The sequence below is a fragment of the Pipra filicauda genome, unplaced genomic scaffold (assembly GCF_003945595.2).
Source record: "Pipra filicauda isolate LSUMZ 115617 unplaced genomic scaffold, ASM394559v2 scaffold109_size3271384_pilon, whole genome shotgun sequence".
NCBI lineage: Eukaryota > Metazoa > Chordata > Aves > Passeriformes > Pipridae > Pipra > Pipra filicauda.
This window is the reverse complement of record NW_024103540.1, coordinates 820,781-846,293: the sequence shown is the minus strand read 5'-3', so window position 1 is coordinate 846,293 and position 25,513 is coordinate 820,781. Positions and strand designations below refer to the sequence as shown.

General features: G+C 43.5%; 1 protein-coding gene across 2 annotated transcripts in view; it reads right to left on the bottom strand.

Moving 5' to 3' along the window:
• SPRED2 (sprouty related EVH1 domain containing 2) overlaps positions 1–25,513 on the bottom strand; it is a 60,279-nt gene that overhangs the window by 6,796 nt on the left and 27,970 nt on the right. For both annotated transcript variants that reach the window (XM_027710099.2, XM_027710181.2), the window contains exons 2-4: positions 19,930–20,107; positions 18,393–18,561; positions 15,573–15,637 (exon numbers count right to left, since the gene is read on the bottom strand). In XM_027710099.2, the coding sequence (XP_027565900.1) occupies positions 15,573–15,637; positions 18,393–18,561; positions 19,930–20,107 (412 nt within the window). The remainder of the gene's footprint in view (positions 1–15,572; positions 15,638–18,392; positions 18,562–19,929; positions 20,108–25,513) is intronic.

The window sequence follows — 25,513 nt, the reverse complement described above, 5'->3', positions numbered from 1 at the left end:
TTACTTTCCAACAAGGTCCCTCATGGAAGCTTCACACTTCCATAGGAGAAGAGAGGTCTTGACACATATGAATGGTTTGAAGATTGAGGAAAAAGAAAAAAAGGTAGAAAATACCCACCTCCCAGGCAGAAGGTCACCACTGAACCCCATGGGTTCCTCACCTGTGCTGGTGAGAATACTCATCAATGACCTGAGAGAGGTGAACAAGATGACACAATTTTCTGATGAAACTTAAGTTATTCAGAATGAAAGCTGACCCTGAAAGCTTGCTCAAGAATCTCATAACGCTGAGAGATTGGATGTTAAACCCCCCCCCCCCCCGAAGTGCAATGTGACATAGACACCTTGATCTGACATGTGCAATGATGCACTCTGAGCCAGTTATTGCTGCTCAGGAAAGAGGTTTTGGGATTAAAACAGGCAGCTCTGTGACAGATTAAAAAAAAAAAAAACCAAGCAGAAGCAACAATCACCAAGGCATTGTATCTATCTGCTGTGCTTCCCCAATCTGTCTGCAGTCCTGGTTCCCCTCCACCCAGCGCCAATAGAGGTTATTTCCACCATGGCAAGGTGACAGAAGCATGGCCAGGACAATAGAGGATATGGGATGGCTTCTCAACAACAGCTAACTAAATACCCTGGGTCCCTCCAGCCTGGGAAAGAGATCATGGGGGAGAAGATGGGAAGAGAAGTCTACTGGACTGTGAGTCCCATGGAAATGGGAGCAGGAAGAGATTATTCTTCTAGTATCCTTCAGAAGGGAAGATTCTGAGGCATTCACTGGAACTGGCTCAGATAAGGTTCAGGCAGAACGGGGTACCTCTGATGGTGCCTACAGTCAAAATGTGGTTCAAGAAGCCATAGGGAAACCCTCAGAAGAAAATAAGTATCCAAGGATCAGAGACATGATGATGCCTCAGGCCTTCAAAAGTGTACTGTTCTCTCAGTACCACTCCACTGGGACCAAAACTGGACTTGGTGACCAGAGAAAGTCAGGTATGTTCTCAAAGAAAAGGCACACTCATCTTCAGCCAAGTGTCACTATGAACAAATGATGGCAAGACTTTGTTAGTGAGGGAAGCAGTGAACAATTCCTGTCCCTCATGACAAGACTGGGTCTTGGTTGGGATTTTCTACCATCAGCGTAGCAGGGAAACTTTTGGGGAGGACGGTCAAGAGTGGAAACATGAGAGGTTTGCTGCAGGTCATCCAACTACAACACACTCACCTACAGGAATACACCTAGAAAGGACATGCTGTCTGGAGCCAAGCTATTTCACCAATGGGAAATCAGGTCCCAAACCATCGAGCCACTGGCCTGTCAGAGAAACACTGTCTTCTAAAACCTTTTGAAACTAATCCAGCTCCAGCATTTGGTTTTGAGGGGAAGCTATTGAAAACATGCCCAGTAGTCACAAAAGAGAAATGAACCCAAAACTGAAGTTGGAACAGGGAGTCTGATAAGAAACTCTGTTTCAACATGCCCTCAAATGCTCAATTATGAGACATTTGTGCTGCACGTACCAGAGCTTTGTGATTGCTATGGCGGCCCCAAAGTCTTGTGGTTTCACTGCCTGGATAACAAAATCGTTAATCATGACCATGAGAGTCATTTTATAAAACCTGTGCAACACATTTCCTGTTGCAAGGGAGCCGTACATATCTGAGCGAGCAGACGTACCATATGTGTGGTGTGGCTGCTGTAAGAAACAACACCGTGCTTCTACAGGCAAATGATGGCACTGTGGTAATTTAAAAAAAGGAAAAACTGTGTCCTTGTTTCCCCCTCAGACTTCTAGAAGTGACTCATTAAATTAAAAAGCCCTAGTCATTAGTAAAGAAGATTATGTTAATCATTTACTGCAGTTTACTTCTCATTGAAATGGATTTGTTACACAAGAAGGCAAATCAGATACCCAAGTAATAGGCATAGATAAGCATCTATCAGAAAACTTTGAGAAAAAGAAGCCTTCTCCTGCTCCTGAACTGGACTGATCAACTTGCCTCTAATGGCTTCACAGAACAGGTTCATCCCACGTGATGCAATACCCAAGGGTGACTACGAAAAAGAAGAAAGATTCCTCTCAGAATTACGAAGCAATACAATCCGTGGCAGCTTGTCAGAAATCTGTTGCCAAAGGGAAATTACGGAGCTCTGTCCCTTAAAACTTCCAGAAGTGCTCTCAGCCAGTTAAAGGATTCGCAAGTTTGCTGTCAAAAATAATTGTGGGTCAAGCAAGACAAGATGGGGGTTTTTTATTCTCTCTAGGATTTTAACAGTTACATGAGGCAGGGGGGAACAGAAGTATCACGATGTTGAACAATTAGTTTTGCAAGTAATAGTTCTAAAGGAATCAAAAACCCACGCCAGCTTGGCCTTTGCAAAGCACAAGCCCTCTGCAAACCAACCTGCTCTCTATTGCCACGCTCCACTTTGCTCATCTCCCCCAGACATGCAAGCCCACCCACCACATCGCACAGATCCAAGGGGGAGTGCTGACACGCAGCATGGAAATGCAAAACTCGGTGGGGCTCAAGGTCTCATCTTTAGCAAGGCACCAGCCTGTCTGCAACAGCCAAAGCTCCTCACAGCAGCTTCAGGACATGTTAAAGAGGAGCCCATTGCCACATGGCCATCTGAGAAGGCATCCCCACCATTCCCAGGACAAGAAAAACAGCTCTGCACCAATTCATGGCTTGAGGATGAGCCTGGGAAAATGACAGCCAGCAAGCTGCATCCTCCTGTGCCACAGCCCGACCTCCTCCAGCCGAAACTCCCGTAAAGAGCTCCCCAAAGGCAGTCGGAGCCCTTGGAGTGCTCTGCCCAGGTGCATTCCCTTGGGAGCCCGAGTACAAGCCAGACCTTCCTCACTTGACCCGTTCCATTCACTGGCAGAGGGGGAGGCCCAGCTGTGTTATCAATACAGAAAGGAAAAATGATAAAGCTGGCAAAACGGCACAGCAAGGGAGTGACTCTGAGCTCAGCACCGGCCTGGAGCTTATCTGCAGAGCCTCCGCTGTTTAGGAACTTCACAAAGAGGAAGTCTGAGAGTTATTTCAGATGCATGGCAAAGAGACTTCCACCTTTCCAAAGAAATTAAGATAAAATATAGTCTCCCAGAACTCCCTCAGCTTAATCTTGCCAGACCAGAACAAATGCTTCCTTTCCCCTCCAGCTTTTTTTATTTTTTAAAGCCTAAAGAGATACAGCACTTTCGAGTTTCACAGAGAGTGGAACAGCACAAATCCTAATTTTTGTCTCAAAACACCTTTCTCTCTCTATTCAAGAAATTTAGAAAAGGAAACAGCTGATATTTTCCATTCACCTCTGACTGTGCCCTATATACTCATGACAGCCTATTTCAAGTATTAAGAAAAAGGTTCAGCATGAAAAATCTTTTAAGATTTGAGTGTCCTGTCTCCTGAGCATAAGCTTTTAATTTGTCATGGTAAGATAAAGCCACGGAAGAAAATGTTTTGTCAAATTTTTGTTTGTTTCCTATCACCGAAGACAGAAATTGTCTTGTAGAAAATTGCTTCTATACATTTTTGAAACATTTTGCCACTCTCATCCACTGAGGATGGCTGGAGCTGAATCTAGTTCTACTCCTTAGCAAAGAGTCTGAAAAAGCTTTGTGTTAGATCATATTCCAGTACAGTTTGAAGACAAATTGGCTGTACACAACCACTACAATAAGCATAGATTCAGACTTTTCTAATACCAGAACAGGACTAGAATTTCTCAAATGTTTGGAGTGTAGTCATCCCTTACAAAAATACCAATATAAAGTGCAGAAAGCTAGCTGGTTTTACTGCTATGTTTTTTTTTTATTTTAAGTTTTTGTGGTTACAGCTTTCAGTGCCAGAAAGATGCTGGTGGCTGTGCTGGCTGAAGTCAGCAAAACTCAGGGAACATTTACAAGAATTTGGTGCACAAGATCATCTCCATTAAACTCCTGCTAAACCCGATTCTGGCAACACTGGTCAGTTCTGCGTGGACCACAGATGTGGCTTAACAGCTCGCTTTGAGGAGTAAAAAGAATATATGAGAATCAGACACGGTTAAATGACACGGCACACTCAGATGTGGTAAGGGGGAAACCTCAGTGAGATTTTCCTGTTTCACTATTTGCCACATACAAGGCACCAGACATCTCTGCAAAAGAAGGTATTTGGACAGATACAAAGACAAATGTCTGCAAAAGTCAGATGAGGACTGAACTAAGACAGTACCACCCTTTTTACTCAAACTCAGCCCAGGACCAGAGGCTGTGAGTGGGTCCACACAACATTTCCTTCCCATATGATACCCTCTTCCCTTGCCCTTACTGTACCACTGGGCTAGAGTATCACTTCAGTGGAAGGAAAAGTCTTTGCATCAGGTACTTATAAGGGAAAACCAGAACGTCGAAAGGGGAAAAAAACCCAAACCACAAGCCCCAGCGACTAAGGCTGCTCCCCCAGGCAGCACAGCAACCCCACAGTACAGTGGTGAGAGCAGGGTGGCTCTGTACACCCATGTCCTCATCAATCTGGAGAGTCCTTACCAGGACTCCCACATTTCCGTCTTCATTCCTGTGACTCCTCCATGCGGTGGCCTGATTGGATTTCTCCATGCTGAGACGAGCTACACTGCTTCAACAGGATCTTTTTACCTAAACCTGGGAACTGTTTAAACTAACCAGTTGCTTAAAACCATCTAGGGGTAGAGGCAGGCTTTTCCTTTTCGCAAAAAGGCTCTGTTAATCCCTTTATGCCTTGGAAGTGACATCTTGGTGCAGATTACAGCATTGGTGGGATGATCAGCATCCAGTATTTGTGTTTGTACAGCTCCACGAGGATTAGCAAAGCCTCCCTCCTCTAAAAAGTAATATTAACCATGTTACCACATGTCCTCTCCTAAGGCCATGGGAATGGCCACCAAGGTCTGTACTGCTGTGGGGAGGTGATGGCCACTGCTTCTCCCTCCCACGAGTCCCATCACCTGCTCTGTGGGCATAGGTGGGTGGAGGACCACAGAAATCCAGGCCAAAATCATTTCTGCATCAGCTCCCTGACCCCAGCTGACCATCTGTGTGGTGGCACAGGAGGGTCTCCAGGTGACACAGAGAGCAGAGGTAGGGGAGGCTGGAGGGGGAGGTCCTAATTTTCAGGTGCTAACAGAGAACATAGCACATCCAACGCTGCCAAAAAGCCTTTTGCAAGATGGGTAACGATGCCAGGAAATAAAGGAGGGAAGTTCAGAGGGGGGTGTTAAACACTGGACACACACAGAGGATGGCAGGAGCCTGCACTGCTGCTGAGCACAGCTGGGAACAGATGGCTCCACAGAACCCACCACTGAATCTCAGCTCTCCTACACAGAAACTTTCAAGGAGGGGGAAGGAAGTAATATTAGGAGGGAAAGAAAAATGCTAATGAAAATTAAATTAGCCAAGCTAAAAGAACTGATGCACCTAATCCATCATGAATGTCTTTGCTATGTAAAAATTCCAAACTGCAGCCTCTAAATTCAGCAGTGCTGCTCCTATATAATAACATCAGCTTACAAACAGAGGGGAAAAAACTCAGTTAAATGCAAACTTCCCACAGCAGACTGATATGATATTTTAGGAAGTCAGTTAGGGGTCATTTATTCACACAGTTATGAGCATTGATGTTATTTTAGCTGGTATTTATCACCAAAATAGAATCCAACAGCTGATGCAAACTTTTAAAATACCCTCTTCACATGCACTGCAAATATGTCAGGCTCTGCTTAAAAATGTAATGGTACTTATTTACTTCTGCCTTTCCTTCTCCTTTTGCAGACAGAGCCAGAGACAGATGAACTGCTTCCTATAATGGCTTCTGATTTAATTTTCATAAAATATTTACAAGATACAGGGCAAGCAGACCCTTGGCAAAACACATTAGGCAGGTGAGGGAAGGAAACAGGGCTATTTAGACGCAGTTCTTTATAATGCATTTCTGAACTGGGCAAAGGTCCGTTTTGAGTTCCCCAGACTCTTGTATTTTGTTGTACATCTTTGGTTACTACCAAAAACATACCTGGGACAGAGGGGACACCAACCTGCAGTATTTTGTCAATCAGAAGGTTGTGAGTTTTTTTGTGCTGTGGGTTTGTTTTTTTTTTCCTTTCTTTAAAGGGGTAGAAGGGGAAGCCTGCCAACTTAAAGGAAAATCTTGAAGCCTCATGCAAAAGCACATTTCATTGTTAAGCTTTACCAAAGTCCTTCTTTTCCTTTCCAAATTCTAAAAAAAAAAAAAAAAAAAAAAAAACTGTACAAACAAAAAAAACCCATTTGAAAGGATGCAACTAAATCCCAGTCAGACGAGCAAAATTCAGGTGCACACTCAAGAAATCTCAACTCTGCGTGTTGTTTTTTTTTTATTTTCTACTTGTTACACAAGACAACAGATTCAAATCAGATTTGCCAGTGTTTAAACAGCATATGGAAATTACAGGAAGAGAAGAGCAATACAGTCATTTGCTCCACAGTTCCAGCTTGGCTCCCTCCATATCACTGCCAAGATGGATGCTCCAGCTCAGCAACCCCCTCTAAATTAGGCAGAGGCTGGGGTTGAGCACAGCTTTTGCCCACTTGCTCCAGACCTGCATCTCTCCGGTCCCACCAGGTTATTTGCCAGGCAGCCGTTCCCTAATCCCTTCTGCTGCAACACAGGAAGTTGTCAGTCACAGCTCTGCCCCCCGGCCAAGGCTGTCTCCTTCCAACAGTGTTTACACCCTGTGCAGGGTCCACTCTGCCTGTCACCTTTAGAGCCAGTGCCTGGGGCCAGGAAAGACACCCCAAATCCAGCTGGTGCCTCCTCCTCAGAGCGCCCTGGGACAAAGAGTTTTGTTCCAACACAGCAGCCAGCTGTTTGCTGAAAGTCACTTCCTCAGGTTGAATATTAAAATAATGGAAAAGGTCATTCTCTGTCTTTCTGTCAAGCACCCCACAGCTGAAAGAAAGGATTGTAAACTTCAAAGGCTGACTGCATAGCCCAGATCAAAGAAGGAATCTAATGGAAAACTATAGTCATACCATGTATTTTCAAGGTAAAAGCCACATTTGGCCACAACACACCCACACTGACACCACCTCAGCTATTCTGTCATCTCCTTCTTGTCTCGATCGAAGGATGAATTTCACAGTAGCAACATGAAGGAGGAAAATGCCTTAAATCCGAAGCCAGACTCAGACATGAGTGCAAGAACCATCTTACTTGTACCACCGGGTCTTGCAGAAGGTGATGTATCCAGGGCAAGGGGGTACATGATGAATTTCAGGTGTCACGATGAATATTAGTGGGGCGGAAGAGGTTTTTTGCCGCCCGCTCAGTCCCTCGACTCTTACAGTTTCCCTTTAGCCAGCACTTCTTCTGCTTTTCCAGCCCTACAGCGAGCTGGCTCCAGGAGCCAAACCACCGGAAAAGTATTCGCTTTCTTTTATAGGGCTGGTTTTTGGTTCACTTCCCCAGGCCGGCTCAGCACTGGGTCAGCCGTGCTAGGAAAAGGGGCATGGAGGAGCCCCCTTCTCTGCTCTGGTCATGCTAAAGATGCACCCAGTCAAGTTGAATCCCTCGGCTGTGGTTTCACATAGGTGCTAAAATATCTCCTGCCACCCCAAATCCTGCTCCCCCACACCAGCTCCACTCTTGGCATGGCTGTGCTGCGAAAGCAAGGTGGGGGAACTGAGCTGGCTGGAAAACAACTTGCTTTTCACAGGCTTCTTGACTCAAATCAGGTTCCCCCCCCCTTACATAATGCTGAAGAAATGCCCTGGGAACCATGGCTGAACAAAAGCAAAGGTAAAAAAAAATAAAATAACAAAAAAAAATCCTTTCCCACCCTGTTTTACTGTATGTTAAGAAATGGCAATTTCATCTTGGCTGTATTTTGTTTCTGACACATTTGTGCCTTAAGCACACAAATACACTAAAGCATTTAGCTCCAGATGAATTAAAAGGGAACACGCTCATAAACAGCTTCACACTTTAACTCATCACACAGTTTAAGTACATTACTACACAGCCAATTTATTTTTTCAGGAGACAAACATGCAGCTGGTTGATTGCAAGTGTGAAATGGTGCTACAACACACTCTGATCACAAACTCACCAGCCAGAAACTACGAACAGAGAGAGGCACCAGTCAAGTCACCTTTGGATGTGGAAATCTTACAGGCAGGTTTGCTGGTGACCCTTCTCATCCTAAAGCCTCATATTGCAAGAAAACAAGGGTTTCAGTAACCTGAAGGTTACTTAAATATTTGAGTGCAAGTTTGGTTATACGTAACAAAAATAATTAATAGAGTATAAAAGGTAAAGAGCTGGCACACTAAAGCATGCCATCATATCATCATCTAAGTACAGGGAAAGGCCAAACTGGGTGTTAAAAAGATAAGGAAGGGAGGGAGAAAGAAGGAAAGAAGGATAGATATCATTTGAACTGCTGGGGCAAACCAAACAAAACCAACACCTAACTGGTGCACAAATTACAACGCAAGCTCTGGCAAGATGCAGCTATAAGGAAACTTCCACCACAGCAGAAGATCAAATTTCCATTTCCTGCAGGATATATCCCAATCCCAGTGCACAACCAACTGTGTTTGCATGTGGGAATGGTACAGAGCCAGAAAACACACTACAAACATGGTCTTGAGAGGAAATATTGTGACAAGAGAAATTGCTTACCCTCAGCAAGGTAGCTCAACACATCCCAGTTGCAGCTATAATTAGCTACATAAAAATTACACGACAGCAAGACTTAGAATACTTGATAGCAATACAGATATTTTCTGCTTAATATTTTGTTCTTCTTATTCGTAATTCACTTAAGAGTGAAACAGTGCCAAAGTAACTGAAGTTCAATGCATTTGGGAATTGTGTTGAACTGCTTATTCCTGATCTGCAGCAAGAAAAGCATGCTTTGCCTATCAGAGAGTGACACAAAAGCAAAAAAACCAACATGATAAATACAATAAAGCAATACATAAATTTTGCAAGACCCCTACTCCCCCCCCTCCTTTCTTTTAAAGGAAGCAAATAAAGCTTCAAATTTACCCCATGAATCTCTCTCCTACCAGCTCCCCTGAGCTCCACACTACATCTCATGAATCTGTTATATACACAAGAATAAATGGATTTTATGTTCTGTGTACCTCCAACGCCACAGTAATTTTCACATTTTCTTCTGTCCAGATGACAGGCTGTGAGAAAACAAGGACAATCTATAGGCTGAAGTAGATAGTAATTGCCCCCACAGTTTTGAAGGACTTAAGTAAAAGAGCAGCTGCCATCCCAGACAATACCTCTGTTTCACTGGCAATAGTATTAAATTATCAGTGAGTAAACCTTGCTTGTTTTGGTAAAAAAACAAAAAACAAAAGGGTTAATTTCCAGCATCACTGGAAAGAAACAGGAGGTCATGAAAGAAAGGGAGAAACATAACATTAGAAAATAAGCCTGACGGCCAGAGAAAAAACTTTCCACTTGACCTTCCCTACTGAAAAATCTCTTTGAACATCAGTATCCACTGCCATTGAGTGTCGTGAATTTGTGTGGGCAAAGTTAACCTGAAGGCATCAAAAAAACCCCAAACAAACAACAAAGGAAGGGATAAAAAGCAGCTAGCCTTAAAACAGCTGGGTATTCAGGACCTTTTCACTGTTTTAGTGGCATCTCTCCTGCCTTCTGACCCCCGGCATACAAGCAGGAAGAATTCCACTGAAAAGCCGATACACCCTGGGGTTAATGGGAAGAAGGAAAAGAAAACAAACTACAGATAAACCAATGACTTCAGCCTCCAGGACTACCTTGGTAGTGAGCCTGCTGGAAGAGATCAAGGCAGAGCTCCCAGTGCTGAAGTGCGAGGAGTGAAAGCCGTGTTCAGACACGACAAGTGCTCGCTGAGCTGGTGCTGCACTGACTGCTTGGGTGCCGGGCAAGGATGCCCAGAGCACCGTGAGAGACTCAGCTATAAAAGAGTATAAAAGAGTTCATTGGTCAAAGCCAGCTAAGGTTTCTTTTTTGTTTGTTTGTTTGTTTGTGTTTTTTTGTTGTTGGTTTTTTTGAGGGAGGGGCTTGAGCCTGCTGGTTTCTGTGTGTGAACTTCTCTCTCCTTAGCAAGTACTTTTTTTTCTTTTTTCCTTTTAAAATCTGAATTAGAATAGCTGTGGTTTACAATGTGAGCCCAAAATCCAGACATCAGAGGATGTGGCTAGCAGCAATGAACCCTCTGGCTGTCCAGGCACAGCATAGCTGGCTGCTGGGCAGGAAGAACAGAAGTGAGGCCATCGAGTCCTGTCACTGTGACAATCCCCTCATCACTTTGCTCAGCCTCACAGAGCAAACAAGGTGGATCTGCTGAAGGTGACAACCCCATCATCCCCACAGAGAGCTCTGCTCCTCCAAAAAGCATTTTTCCTGTCTGCTACTCTAGCACAGCGTCAAGAAAAAGGAAATTGCAGGCTCTTGTGGCTCCTCAATCCCTGAGCACAACTTCTGACAGAAACACATCAGTGTTTCTCTACTCTCGGCAACATCTTTTTCCACAGAGGGGTGGGATGAGATGCTCCAGCATCCCACAAAACTTACAAATATATTCTAAAGTATTTGGACCGGGTTTCTGCATGTCTACTTTACAGAAAAAAAGCTACAGTGGTTCTTTAAAAGAACCATCTGAATGTGAAACGTCCAAGCCAGCAAGAAAAAAATTACATTTACTGTTTATCTAATCTAACTAACATAAATCTTATAAATTTTAATAGTGAGGCTCTAACACGCTTGAGGCCCACATGGGAGATGAAAGTAGACAAAAGGTTTCATGGAAAGGCAGCAGGGAGAAATCTGTTTTTTTATTTAGGAAAGCAGGAGAGATGCAAGGAGGACTGTAATGGCAACATCTGCCCCAACATGCACCACTCTGGTGGGGAATGGGTAACTATGCCTGTCTCTAAAATGACTACCAGCACCATCCATGCCACATAACAAACTTCCTAACTCAAACATCCCCAAGCACAGGAGTCCACGTTCAAAAGGCACAAGGGGCACAGGATCACTCCAAACACACAATTTGGTGGTAAAAACATGAGTATGAAGACTCCTGCTAGAAGTCCAAGAAGAAAAGCAGTGGTAGCAAGATCTTCACCTTAGTGAAGCAGGAGAATGTTTTCCCTGTCTTGTAGTTGGGGAACCAAGGTAAGCAAGCTTTTAGCCAGGAGTCAACAAGGGAAGCAATGAATCAAATGTAGGCGCCTCGAAACACAACTCTGTGGCTCAGCCATGGGCCTCTAGATCATGCCTGCTCTACTTCCAAAATTTTGCAGGTCTCACTTTGAACAAAAACTAGGTTTTTAAAAACATTATTATTGATTACATGAAACAGCTGTGATTGTACAGTGCATGTCAAACTTAGTAAGGCTGAGTTTGCTGTTTTCTCTCTTACATTCCCCCTAACCCAGAAGGAGACTGCAGTCATTTTTTTAGAGTCACAAACCAGAATAAACATGGGAGCCGCTGCTCCTCCTGCCAGTGGGTGTCTTTTCTTTAGCACTAAAGCAGGCACAAGGCTGCAGATTTATCTGAAAAACACATGAGTGGTGTTTCAGCTGAACTGGTCATAAGGTTTCAGAACAAAACACCTCTGCTTTTTCAGATGGGATGCTAAAAGAGACCATTTCAGGCACTCTGAAGACTCTGGAAGACATTGACCTTTTTTCCTTGGACTCAATTCACATTTTTCACTTTGTGGTCATGTGGGATTATTATCTGTAATTGAAAGTAAAAGTGTAGATTAAGGAAAAAATTTTACACAAGAACCCAATTATACGACAAATTCCGTGGTTAAGGAACTACACAATATATTCAGCCTGCATTAAATGTTACTTCTGAATCAAATGTTAATTAAAAAAGGCTGAAGATGCAGGCTGGATGGATGAAGACAAACAGAACAATCTCAGCCCGTTGCAATGACAGTGTTTTCCCCAATGGAGACGGAACGGATGGCCAGTCTTACTCAGATTGCATCTCTTGAGAGGACGATTTATAATGTACAAGACAGGAGAAATTTATTTGCTAACATATGGAAAACATTTATGGGCTCTTCTGAGGATCTGAAATTAAAGAAACACAACTACATATTGTTAAAACTTCTAAATGGAGATTTCATTTAAGAAATAAGCATTTTTCAACTTGAGTCAGTGACATTTACTTCTATATACTTTTGTTTTCTGCCCTATCAGGTACGAGCTTCAGAACAGGGGTCTGCTGTAGGTCTGAGCCACAGGAAAAGCATTAGTTGGCAAAGTCCTGTTTTTAAAGACGTAACCCATGCTTCAGGAAGATGGATGGGGAGCATACACCAAAGGGATGGGGCTGGGTACTGCTGCCCACGTTATCATCCTGGCACTGCAAGTTACTGCGATGGGAGGAGATAAGGCTCCTGACACCAAGCAAATGTTCAGACTGCCACAACTGTAGATAATTCACCCCCTCAGAAACAAAAAAAATAAATCCACCTTCTGGTACAAGAAAATTATTTTCCACTAAGCCACACAAGAGCATAGCCTGAAGGGGAGCTCTACCTCTAGGGCAAAACTTCTCCTTCCCATGGAAGTACCTTGCTGGATGCCTGGAAGGGCTGCATGATGAATAAACGAAGTGGATGATGCACAAGTTGCACACACAAAAATATGCACATCCCACGGAGCAAGACTGGAGCTAACATTATAAAAGCCAATTGATTGACATTATAAGGTCAGTCAATATCCAACAGCCATGCTGGAGTCACGGCTTCTATGTAACGAGGGTGGTTGTTTTAAAACTGGTTGGTGCAAACATCGGTGCACGATGAATTCAGGGTGGCCGGTCACAAAGCATCCTAGGAAATGTGAGGGTTTGGACTGCTGTGCTTGAACAGATTGAAACATCTTCAAGGAGAGCAGGACCTCGGGCCAAATACTTGAGGCAGCAGTGCAGCAGCAACGGCTGGGATTTTCAGAGATGGGTAAATGACTGATTAAATGACTCAATCATGCAGATGCTTTTGAAAATTCTGCCGCACGCAGTTAAGTTTATTCATGCATGAGTGGGAGAGGGGGAGGACTGTGAAGATTTTAATAACTACCTAGGAAATAAAAAAGAACAAATGTACTTTCTCTTTAAAACACAGGGGGGGGAGAAAAAAACCCCAAACCCAAAAAATCCACTGCTGTGGCTGTGAAAGAGTTTACAGAAAGTTGCAGGGAAGTTTTGTGTGGAAGGATGACCAAGTGAACTATGATACACTAGTCAAAAATATGTGCAAAGAAAGAATGAAACAGAAGGGTAAAAATAAAACATTTCACAGCCCTATCAATTTCTTCCAGTTTTAAACTGCTCCATGCTTCAGTATGTTATTTCTGGCTTATGCAGACTTCATACTCCACCATAATCTACCAGATAAATAGGAGTTGAGAGCTTTGAAGAGCTGTAGGAAAAGGAAAGACTTAATCTCAGGAAAACAAAGAAGAAATATTAGGGAAGAAGATGCCCCTAAAGCCTTAGTTTTGCAGTATAACAACACACCTGCCCTGATGCAACAGCTTGACTTAACAGCACCACGAGAGGAAGCACGACCAGTGAAGACCCTCTTGCTCTCTGGAGATCACAAAAACCCGCAGAGAGCACTGCCATGCAGGGCACAACTCATCCCCCAGATCCCAAAAAAATGCTGACTGCTGCTGAGGTTTCCCTGCTTGTTAATGCTATTGAGGATCTTCTTGCTCCTTCTCCATCAGGAATCCTACCCATAAATATCTACATACCTGTCACCTCCCTGGGGTCAAGACAGTGGGAAAAATCTCTCATAGTTTTGGCCCTTCACTTTGATTGCAGGAGTTTGAGTGATTCTGATGAAGCTGGAGCACCATTCATCCAACTTTTCCAATGCGAAACAACACCTACTTAAAGGCAACAAGTTCTTCCTCCTGGTAAAAAGCATCCTACGAGTTTAATAATCAACACTCAACCTCAAGATTGAGTGTGTGGAGAAATTCAGGAGCACTCCCAGGTCCCTAAACATCAGCCAGTAGGATTTTAGTAAAAAATATCCCTTCTTATTTCCACAGGCTACTTTTCACTGCCTAAACACTGAGTATTCCCATGTGTAACCCAGTGAGAGCTGGCACACACCCACCCAAGGCACATTTTGACAGTCATTCCCTTTCTGATGAGCACAGAATAGCCACACACACATCAAGAGCGACTGTCCATCCCCAGCAGAGCACAGCTCGTCCGGTGAATCTGGGAGCAAAACAGCACATATCGGTAAACGGCTCTGGCTCCACCGGTGCCTCCCCCCGGTCTGTCCCATCCCAGAGCCTATAAATCACTTCTGGCAGGTAGTTGGGAAGCAGCTGCTAATGATAGTTTTGCTGCAGAGTGCAGGAAGTCACCTTTTAACCCTGCCTGCTGTTGTTTGTCTCCCTGAGCCTTGACAAAAGGACAGATGTGGACAACGTGCCAGCCGTCGGGAGGATCTGGTCAAAACGCAGCAGGGAACCTGACCCGGTCCCACACTTGGTGAAACACCACCCTCAAAAACACCTTTTGGCTTCTGGTGCTTCCTGGTACCCGTTTTCAAACAGCTTGATGCTTGTACTCATTTTTTTCCCCGTTCACCTTAACGATCCAGGGAAGTATCACAAAGACAATTTTGTGATACTGTTGCTGCACAGGGGATGTCCCACCTTCCACCCTCCTGGCACTGAGGCCCCACAGAACAATGACATTTATAATATACTAATTAGTATAATATAATATACTAATATAATAATATATGTGTGCATGGGAGGCTGCAATCTAAGGTGAGCAAATAAATTCAATAAGACACTGAGCAACTCATTTTCAGCCTGTGAAACAGCCCTGACCAGATCCAGAATTTCACCTGACAGGTTTTTTTATTTTTTAACTTTCCTTTTAAAGTGTGCAAGTGTAGCCACTTCTGTTTCAGCAAAGCTCCAAAATACATTTTAGACAATACCACAAATTAACTGCAAACAACTCACTCTTATTTAAGTCACTGCTGGTTAGGTAGATGGCACATTACTGTGCCTTCCTCCACCTAAAAAGCCACTTGTTTGAACTTTCTACATTTTATGTACAGGTGAAACATCTTTAAAGTTGGCTTCTGTTAAGAACTGTGATTCAAAATCTTATTTCCATGAGTATGTACCTGAGTAGCAGCCACCTCCTTGAGTTTGTAGGAAGCTTCTCATGGACAGAGAGAAGTATTGAGAGGTGTGTGTGCACCACTCAGACTAAGCCACAGGAAATTTGAGGGTGACTATTTCTTCACTTCTAGCCCGACATCATCTGCTCTGACACGCTTTTCACGTGGCAGTGGGAGGCCAAAAGAAACCCAACATTCTGCAGAGGATATACTTCCATCAAATAAAACACACCCAATGGCCAAACACGATGGTGGCTGAAAGCCAACCCTGAGGCATAAAAACAAAAAACCCTTTCAAACTTGACCACGTAAACCTGAGCATGAAAGAGAACGACCTTGGGTGACATGCACTTACAGTGAAGACATCATCGTCGCCGACCTCAGCCTCGTTGTGAAGGGTGGACGAGGAAGTCGTAGATCCTAGGGAAAAAAACCAACAACTTTTTAAACACATGATGACATTTCCATGCAACCTTTGTTTTGTTTTTTTTTTTTAATCGGCCTGGTAAATGTTTGGATTCTCACAAGTTTGTGAGTTGCAGATATGTGAAAGAGTGGCTCAAACTAAGGAAGAAAAACCCATCTTCTGGGTTTTGGAAAGGTAAAATCCAAGCTAGGTTTGCAAAGGTAAAATCTGAAAGTGTCTGTAAAAGCAACTGTGTGGCTGGCAATGCTAATTAACAATGTTAAAAATAGCAGTTACCATTTCCAATTACAGAAGACTTTAATTTCTGTAGAATGGTAAAGCTATGCACTAATCAGTGCTTGAGGCTATATCTGCAGCTGTCAAGAAACCATATAAGAGTTTTTCTTCACATATTCCCTAAATCTGGGGGCAAAATAGCCTTTTGTTTAAAAAAAAACAAACCTGACTTCGAAAATGAAGAGTTGGACTGAGTTTTTTTCTCCTTCCAAATCTGGAAGTTGTTATATACTCTAAAGGTCTTCTCTGTTATCAGCTGCTTCTCAGAAAACCACCCTGCCCCACGTAAGCAAAGCATTTGAAAGGAGCTGATATGTGTAAAACCATAGAAAAGAGTAAAATATTGGGGTGCCATTTTCACTAGTTACATGGCAATCTTCTGGAAAAGTGGGAAAGTGTATTAAAAAAATCTTCTTCCAGGGTCTTTCCTCACCCTGTGGGTGTTCCCCTCCGGAGCCGCTGGAAAGCCCAGTCAGCACCCACATTCCAGAAGGGCATCACAGACACCATTGTTGGACTTGACAGTAAATTTATGCTGTAGCTAAAAGGGAGTGACCCCTCTCCTTATACTAGCCCCCCTTCCTGTCTGGCTTCACCCTCCATGAGGCCTCCAAGGAAGGTGGGCGCAGCAAGATGGTCTTGGGGGAGAAACCCCAAGTCAAAGGTCTATTTTTCTGCTGTAAGCCCACTGTTAGACTGAATTACAGCCACATCACATCTCTGACCAAAATAGTTGAACGGTTTGTACCGCCTTCATTCTGGAAATTTGTTAAAATAACGTGCTTTATATAATGCTATCAGCACCAGCCTTGGCTGCTCTCAGTTGCATCATCATGAAGATGTGCAGAGCTAAGTGCGAAAGCCCACTTAAAACACTGAGTAATGTGGAAACATTTGTGCCATTTGCTACATTAGCTTCAAAATTAAAATACCCCAATGCTCTATGGAGCTGCATAGGATTCCTGTACTTGTGCACCAAACTTCTGATGCTACAGGGAATGAACTGCAGGTTAAATATTAACAATAAAGCAGTGATTTCATGAAGTTCCGAATGCACAGTCAGCTGTGCTTAATATTACCTGCTAAATTCGATCAAGTATGTGAATAAAAAATGAATGACAAATGAAGTCGGCTGCCCGACGCTGTGTGTGCATGAGCCAGTTATTGTTGTTCATTCAGAAAGCCTTATTTGGAAGTTAAGGAGGAACACATTCATGAGGATCAGCCTGTACTGTTAATGGGATAAATATAGATTTGCTGATTTTGAAGCATCTGAGATGCAGCAGAACTTGATTTTAAATACCTCCACTGCAAAATGGATCAAAAAGAGCAAAACAGGAGTTGCCAAGTATCGGCATCTCCAGAAGACCACTCAATACAGATGAGTTATCACCTCCTTGAAACTTTGCACAGTCCCGTGCCACTTACATAAAAGTCATCACTTTTATGACTCAGAATGCTTCACAGTTTTAGCAAGAAGAAGAAAGCGGAAAGTCTGGCTGTAGCTTCTTCATGTTAATTGCACAGAAAAAAGCAAATGAGTAACTATTTGAGAACATCCTTCCTCTAATTGATGAGGTATTTGCCAGCAAGGAGGATTAATTGTCTCCCAGTATCTACCATGATTAATTGTCTCCCAGTATCTACCATTTTCATGTTAAAGCAAGGACAGGGTATCTAGAACATTAAGCTGTCTTATGGAGCTGGTGTCCTCAAAAATAATATACATCTGGACGTATATTTGAGTGAGTATCCTCAAAAAATGATACCATCTGTACATAAAAATGTCCCAGTCACACAGAGGGAGAAGGCAAAAGGTTTTGAACCGCTAAGTCCCTACGTAAAGTGGCATGGTTAAAAAAAAAAATCAAGAAAAAACCCCCATGAAGAATCAAATATCATTAAAATAAAGTACAATAGAATTATAGCTGTATTATGATTGCCTGATTGCAATGAAATGGGAAAAGGAAAAAGTTATGACAACTTCAAAGCACGGGCAATTCAAACGCATTTTTTGCAGAATTAAAAAAACAACACCCCAAAACACAACAAAGCCTTCAAGAACTACCATTCAACTAAGAGGATGCAGACAAAACTAATTACTTCAAAATAAAACCAAAGACAAACCAAAGTTTTATTCAACTCCAGGCAAGAATTAATCCTATGATTTAACAAAGACTTCAGGAAGACGAGCTTTGACTGCACATAAAGAAGAGCCTGGGCTGTTTGAGTTGCCATCACTAGCGTGAAACCCAAGCCTATCAAAGAAAGCAATAACAACAAACTTGATAATTAAGGGTGAGAAGTGTGGACAGATAGGATTGAAAAATACTTGGGACTGAAACACCTTATCTCCTTAAGGGAAAACTCAGTTCTTAAAAGCTGATTTTAAATCCATCCCTCTTCCCAGCTCCCTGACTCAAAACCCCTTCCCCACTCTTCCAAGGCTGGAAGCGTCCACCTCCATGCTACCTTCAATGAGGTCCTCGATGGCTTTCCTCACTCCTCTGTCGAAGGCTCGAGCATCGGCGGGGCTTTGAAAAGTGAGCCCAAACTTTCTGTTGTCAACTTTCCAGTGGTGGAAGGTGGGGTTTGCCTTCGTGTACACCAGGTCCTTCTTCACAAAGCACTCCAGAACCACCTAGGAGGGCGTGAGCCCCAAAAGAGGAGCAAAGTCACTTTTCCCACCCCAAGGACACAGCCGGCACCATCTCAGGCCGGACCCAAAAGCAAGCCAAGTCATGCCTCGCGTAGGGGAACATCCTTCCCTACCAAACGATGACTAACAAACACCAGACTCTGTAATTGTTCTCATAACCACTGCACATTCATCTTTTGCTTGTGCTTTGAGTAGGCGTTCATTCCATAGCGCAGGAGTCTATTTTAGACCCAGGCTCAGCATCGGCACAGGTTAAGCTACTGGGGGCTCAGGTGGAGGGAGAACCTCTTCCCTCCATAATTTTGCTCAGCAGAAATTTTATCCACCATCAGCAGCAGATTTAGGAGGAGCTGCAACATTCCCCTCACCATTTTTAAATTGTTCACCCCCAGCCAGACACTCATCTCAACATTTGCTGTGCCAAAAACCATCTCTAGGGTGATGCTCTGGGAGAACAGGAATGGCTTGTCATGTCTTACTCCATCCCTCAAAACCATAAGCATGACTCCCAAATAATATCAAAAAAAGCATCCTAAGCAAAATAGAATTGCAAAAGACAAACTACAACTGAAACAGCTTTAAAACACCAGTCTTTTTGAAAGAAAGATCATTTCTGACTCCAATAATGCAGTTTTGGAGCATGTGCAGGGAGTGCTATTTTTAAGCTGGCCCATATCTTCACAGGAGTCTATTTCAGAAGAATCAAACATATAAAAATGAGATAACAAACTGTAACATCTAAAACTGCCCCTGGAAATCAGGAAAAGGCTTTATTAATTTGATTTGTGCAGGGATAGAAGAGAGCTCCTTTTTAGATAAACAGCTACCAGGAGAAACCGAGTGTGTCAATTCATAAGAGACAACTTGTCTTCATATTCTCACTCAGCTTGTTCAAACCTTGAACGGCACGCAGCATAAATAATTCATGGCCCATTTTAAAAGGCTTGCGCTGCATTACTCAGTGCAATGTGACTGGCTTCATGGGTTCTTTACACTTCAATTCACTTCTCACTTACCCCCACTAGGTCTTAGAAAAAAAAAGAAAAAAAAAAACCCAAAACAACACAGGCCCTCTTTCATTCAAAGGGGATCTTTGCATGGATGTCAAAAATTTACCTGCTCCTTCCAGGTGGCAGCTTGCCAGCCCAGATAGCAAAAGGTGGCAATTCTAGATGAGGATAGGTTTGTTTTGTCCAATCTGATATTATTTGCACATGGCTGTTTTTTTTTGTTTTTAAAAACAAACAAACAAAAAAAACAAACAAAAAACTTGCACAAGAATACAATAGCAATAGATTTGGGATAATTCTCATTATAAGAACAGACAAAAGTTGAATTAGGGTCTATTACCAGTTTGTCTTTCTGCCTTTCACCATGGATTAGAAATCCACTTCTTCCATTGCCCTCCGGGTACGTGACCTTGCAGACGCCAACTCTACTGAGACCGCCTCCTTCTTGCGGCAACCATCCCCCACTGGAGTCATCTCGGGTCATAACCACAGCTTTGACTCGCACAATATAGCTGTCACTGCAATGGTAACAAAACAAAAACAGAACCTTTTGTGAGCATCGCGCAGTCTCATCGCAGTGTTTTTCTCGAGGGCAGCATTTAGATGGCGCTGGGCTGACCCCAGCAGAGAGTTCCTGCCCAGGATGGAAGTCCACCTCTGTGACGGATGGCCTGGACCACTCAAGCCACCATAGGAAAGAGACCCATCAAACAGCAAGGGAAGAACCCACTGGGCTTCCAGATATTAACATACAGATCGAACAACCCGTGGTTCCTGACGCTCTTTCCCTCACGCAGCTGGGGGCAGGGACCAAGAGAGTGGGGTGAACAAGGCAGCACCCCAAGGCCACCTTCTACAGGGTATGCATTGGGGCATCAGGTCTCCAAAGTGCTGGAAGGACACGTGGAGCTCAAATAACCCATGCACAAAGTGTTTCAAGTTTTTTGTGATCAAATTCTTGAAAGCGAGTTTTGGAAGACAACACTCAAATTCCTTTGCATCTGGGACAGCCTTGGGAATCATCTCAGCTCAGGTCATCAGGACTAACCATGTCCCTAAAATAGTTTCACCAGCATTTCAAGGAGCTTTGAAAGGCAGAGCATCACAACCTCACAAGAAACTATTCTGGAAGCACCTAAGATTGGGGGATAATCCAGATGCCCACCGCAAGAGCTCAAAAGAACCCCCACAGCGGGTGGCTCTGCTCCCCCAGGCCTCCTGCTCCACCCTTTCCACAGAGCAGTCACTCTATCATCTGCTGGGGACATGACCAGGGTCACTCAGAAGCAGAAAGGCCACCACAGAACGCAAGCAAAAGAAAAAGAAAGCACCTTGCACAGAATACGCAACAGACCTCGAGTTAAAACGGGTTGTCCCCAGCACAGAACTGCTGGGCAATACCCAAATCAGATTTTGGGTCCTTGATGCTGCCACTGAATCAGTGCAGCCCATCACGTGTTGGACATGGATTAACACAGTGATGCTCAGGACAGCACTGGCAGCTGTGATGCCCTCGCAGGGAGGTCAGCACAGTGTGGCTGGATGTCAACCAGGCACAACCAAGGCACTGCTGGCTGCAGAGCTGCCGGGGCACCCACTGGTGCCCACAAAAGTGCTGCAGGGCACTGAAACCTGAGAACATCAAAAAAAAGGATGCACAAAGAAAACTGCCCAAGGATTGTCCATCTCCGGGCCACCAGGTGAGCTCACCAGGAGGAGGAAGATCAACTTGCTCCAAGAGGGCTCCAAGAGGCAGCCCTTCAAAATGACAGGCACTATCCTTTAGGAAAAGAAATTTCTCCCTGAGGGAAGCTCTGTATCCGGACATTTTCCCAGGATCCTGTACAACATGACAACAGAACCAGTATCCTGTACAACATTACAAGCAGCAGTAGCTTTCTTCATCCTGCACCAGGTAGAACCACCTCTTGTTTTCCGACATAATTTCTGCCACACTTTTGTAATTCAGATGCTAATACTTAAAGTCTGAGCTTCCCTTTCTCTAACATGACCAGACCTAACATCTAAGCAAGCAGCCTCACGGAGCCTACCTGAAGGCAGTTTTGAGGACAAACCAAGGGAAGCAGTGAGCATCTTTTGGGACCAGCTCATCCCTTCTGCAGCCAGAGAGATCTCGCCAAGCACACGCTGCAATTTTCCCTTCACCGCCTTTATTTTATGGATACGCCAACTTTCTCACTGCACCTACACAATGAGGGCAGTGCACAGATGCTTGAAGTTCATCCCCTGTTGCTCGGAGGACTTTGCACTGGCTGATAAAAAGCTTTTCAGCACACTCAGATACGTGGCCCATGGGGTACCACAGCTGACACACACAAGGCATTCAGAGAAATTTTGTTCTTAAGAATATTTTTGCTCGAGTCCTTAAAGCAGCATCCTGGTACAGAAAACAAGGCAAGTGTGTCTATAAAGAGATCCAGTTACCTTTTTATTTTTTAATGAAAACCCATTTCTAGATTTTACAATAGCAACTTTACTCTTTGACTTCCTGATACTCAGAATTAAGCAAAATACCTCAGCTCATTTCCTACTGTGCAAAAACTGAGCTGCTTCCATGCAAGATAGTTTTTGTTTTATCTCTGTATCTTTCCCATATGGTCTACAAGGATTAGCAATTAGCAGATGAAGAAAAAAAGCAAGCCAACTATACATTTCTATATCGTTCTACAGTTCCCCAAGGATCCTTTCTAGACTTATTTTTAGCTCTCTTCTGAAGTCGGAGCCGCTCAATATGACCTTCTCTCCCATCCTCCCGCAAAAGTCATCCACACACAAACTGCTGCTTCTACTTCCACACTTGAAAATTGCCACTAGCATTATAGCTTCCTGCAGGATTTACCATTCACTTTTATGGCAGCAGTTGGAGCCTTGGGCTGTCCCAAAAGTAATGTCTGCCTTCAGTTACTCTGCTGCAAAAATAGTTCACTTAAAGGAAAATTAGCCAAGTAGCAGCTACTCAGTACTTTGTGATTCCTACCAATTATTTGTGTTTCCATCAGCTCTCAGTAAATTCTCTAAATTTGTAGTTATGTTTGAATACTAGTGGATGCCTACACAATTAATTTAGGTGCCCTGACTACTATCCCTGCCCATTATAATGATGACCTGGTGAAGCACAAGGCCATATCCACATCATCTTCATATCCACACTGATACTGTGACCTGTAGCTCTTACAAACTCTGTCACCACATGCCAAGAGAATACCATATAAACTGCATTCTTCCCATCCTGGAGAGCTAACTCCTTAAATATATCAAGCCAGAAAACCTAGTTTCCATCCCCTTACCATGGCAAGATGCCCTCTGTTCCCCTATTAGAGCCTTGTCCAGCAGAAGGGTTCACCTTTGGCAGGGCAAGCAGAGCTCTGGCTCTGTTAACGTAATCCCTTGGCACGCTTTCCTGCAGGATCAAAAGTCATCAGTGACGCTGGGCTCCCTGCAGAGCCCCGTCCCCACTCCCACTGTGCTCCAGCCACAGGCACATGCTTCCCAGAGTGCAATCCATGCCCAGGCACTCGGGGAAAAAGGAAGAAAAGACTGAAGGAAAGGAGGAGGTTAAGGGTTCTTAGGGCTTGACATCTTGATTTAATCACTGGATTAGGACTCAGAAGCTGCACGTTGAAGTTTCAAGGCTATGCACAGCTTCCTTCAGTCTTCTGTCTAAATCCTGCCTGCTGCTTCCATCCACAAGCCTAGAATAGGCAATGCTTCTTTCCCTCATGCCAGTGTTGATAAATACTTGGGAGGTACTCAAATATTTCAGGTCCATATAAGGACCTCGCTTCCTTAGTGTAAAAGCTGTTTATTTTCTTTGCTATTTAATTTTACGCGACTGCATCAAGGCTCTCGCTGGTTCCAGGCATTCAAAATCCTGAGGAGCAAAGGAGCAATCTGCAAATCCCAAGTGCATGTCACTGCTGAAACCATGATGCACCGAGGCAGTGAAACACCTGCATTTTTATCATGGCACCTGCAATTTGACTCTTTCAGGAAAAACGGTTAATGAGGTACGTGAAAATATTTGGTCTGTTACAATTAATGAGATACCAACAGCTAAAAATGAAACAGTTAAAGAAAAACCCCACAGTAGCCTTAGTTCCCCTTGTTTTATTGGCTTCTTAAAACTTTTAAGACTACTCTAACTGTCGGGTTTATGGCCTACATGTTATGCATTTCATGCAAACTATTCTTAATTATGCTCTTAAATGGAATACTTTGCTATCTTAACCCTACAGATTTGTCTTCAACAGCCTTAAAAGCTTGGGAAGAAAGTATCTGAAGGGATTACCCAGCTGCATGGCAGCCAGCCAGCATGTTCCAGGGCTGCTCCAGGTTGTCTGCCCGTCCCATCCTGAGTAAAAAAAAAAAAAACAAAAAACAAAACAAAACCAACAAACCGGAATGAACTTGGGGAGTAAAGGTAGTGCTGAAAAGCACGTTCTGTTTTTATTGGAAGGAAAAGAAAACCCTTTAAAAATTATAGCTTGTGGGTGTGGGTATATATATAAAAGTATTTAAAAAACTGTGTGTGTGTGTCTGTGTGTATAATTGCTATTCTGGAGGACACCGAGCATTTTCCTAAACAAGAAATAACTGAAGGATTACCTTTGCCATCACCGAATGCCAGTTTTACCTACAGCCCAACTTACAAAGCATTTGTGTGTCTAAGTGGTGACATTTAAGGCTGATAGAAATGCTTTCCCCCAGCATGTACAAACGTGGCTGACACCATCCAGCGCTTTCCAACATGAGCCACATCACTTCCAGCAACACCAATGGGGGACAAAGCCCTGAGCTGCCTTGTATGCTCAATGTGGGCTTATGACTGCTATCCTGCATCCAGGACTAAACACCAAATAATTCACTTGCTAGTTAAGGTTTTAATCTCACCAGTGCCTTTGTAAAAGGAAGGTCAAAGTAGACAGCTCCCTTCCACCTGCTGCTCTTCTTCTCCACTTTGCTTCCAATGCAGCAACTGCAAATACCATGTGAGATGTCTAAAAATCCCAAGGGAAAAAAAAAGTAGACCAACCCACCACATTTACTATTCTTTGTTGAGTCACACTTAGCATCTAAAACACTTCCCAGACACATTCCATAATGCAATAATGTTTTTTCCTCCAGCCAAGCTACTTGACCAAAATATAAGCTTATAAACTTCCTTGCTAATGTAGCCATAAGGCACTTCAGTATTTTCCTCCCTTCCCAACTTTGCAGCCTACAAGATCAGAAGAGATTCAGGTCTCAAACAGAAAGGTAATTGCATTCAATGCGTTTCAAAATTATGGTCTGCTGTCATTTAACAAATACATTGACATTCCCAGATCCCAGGTTTCAGGGAAGAACCAAAAGGACAGCAGGAGGCTGCTAATTCAACAGCAGCAGAGGTCAAGCTGTTCAGCTGAACTGGACACATAAACACAATTCAAACTATTTGGATCCATGCAAACATAACTTTACGATCACTGGGGCATAACCTGTTCTTGGCTGAGCTGGATGTATTTTGCAGTGCCAGGTATTTTCCCTGCCCCAGCAGCTCTGGCAGCTGGAGTTAAAGCCATCCCATTCCGCCCAGGTGATTGCTGCAAATTATACTGTGAGCATTCCTCTTTGCAGTTCATCCCACAGCCAGAAAGCAGTGACATTTTGGTGGAAGACGCGAAAAACTGCTATTTTTGGAGTCACACGTTCTTGATTTGACGTTTGGTTTGTGAACCTTCCAGCAAGGGTGAAATATCTGAAGATTACAACCAGCATTTTCTCCTTCAAAACCTAATTTACCAATTTGTTGGAAAGTAAACTTCTGAGTGCATGCAGCTACAGCAAAATAAAGTTGATATTTCCATACCAGTTGAATTTTCAGCAGGTTTGAAACTCTTTCAGTAAGTTTCACCATGAAAAAA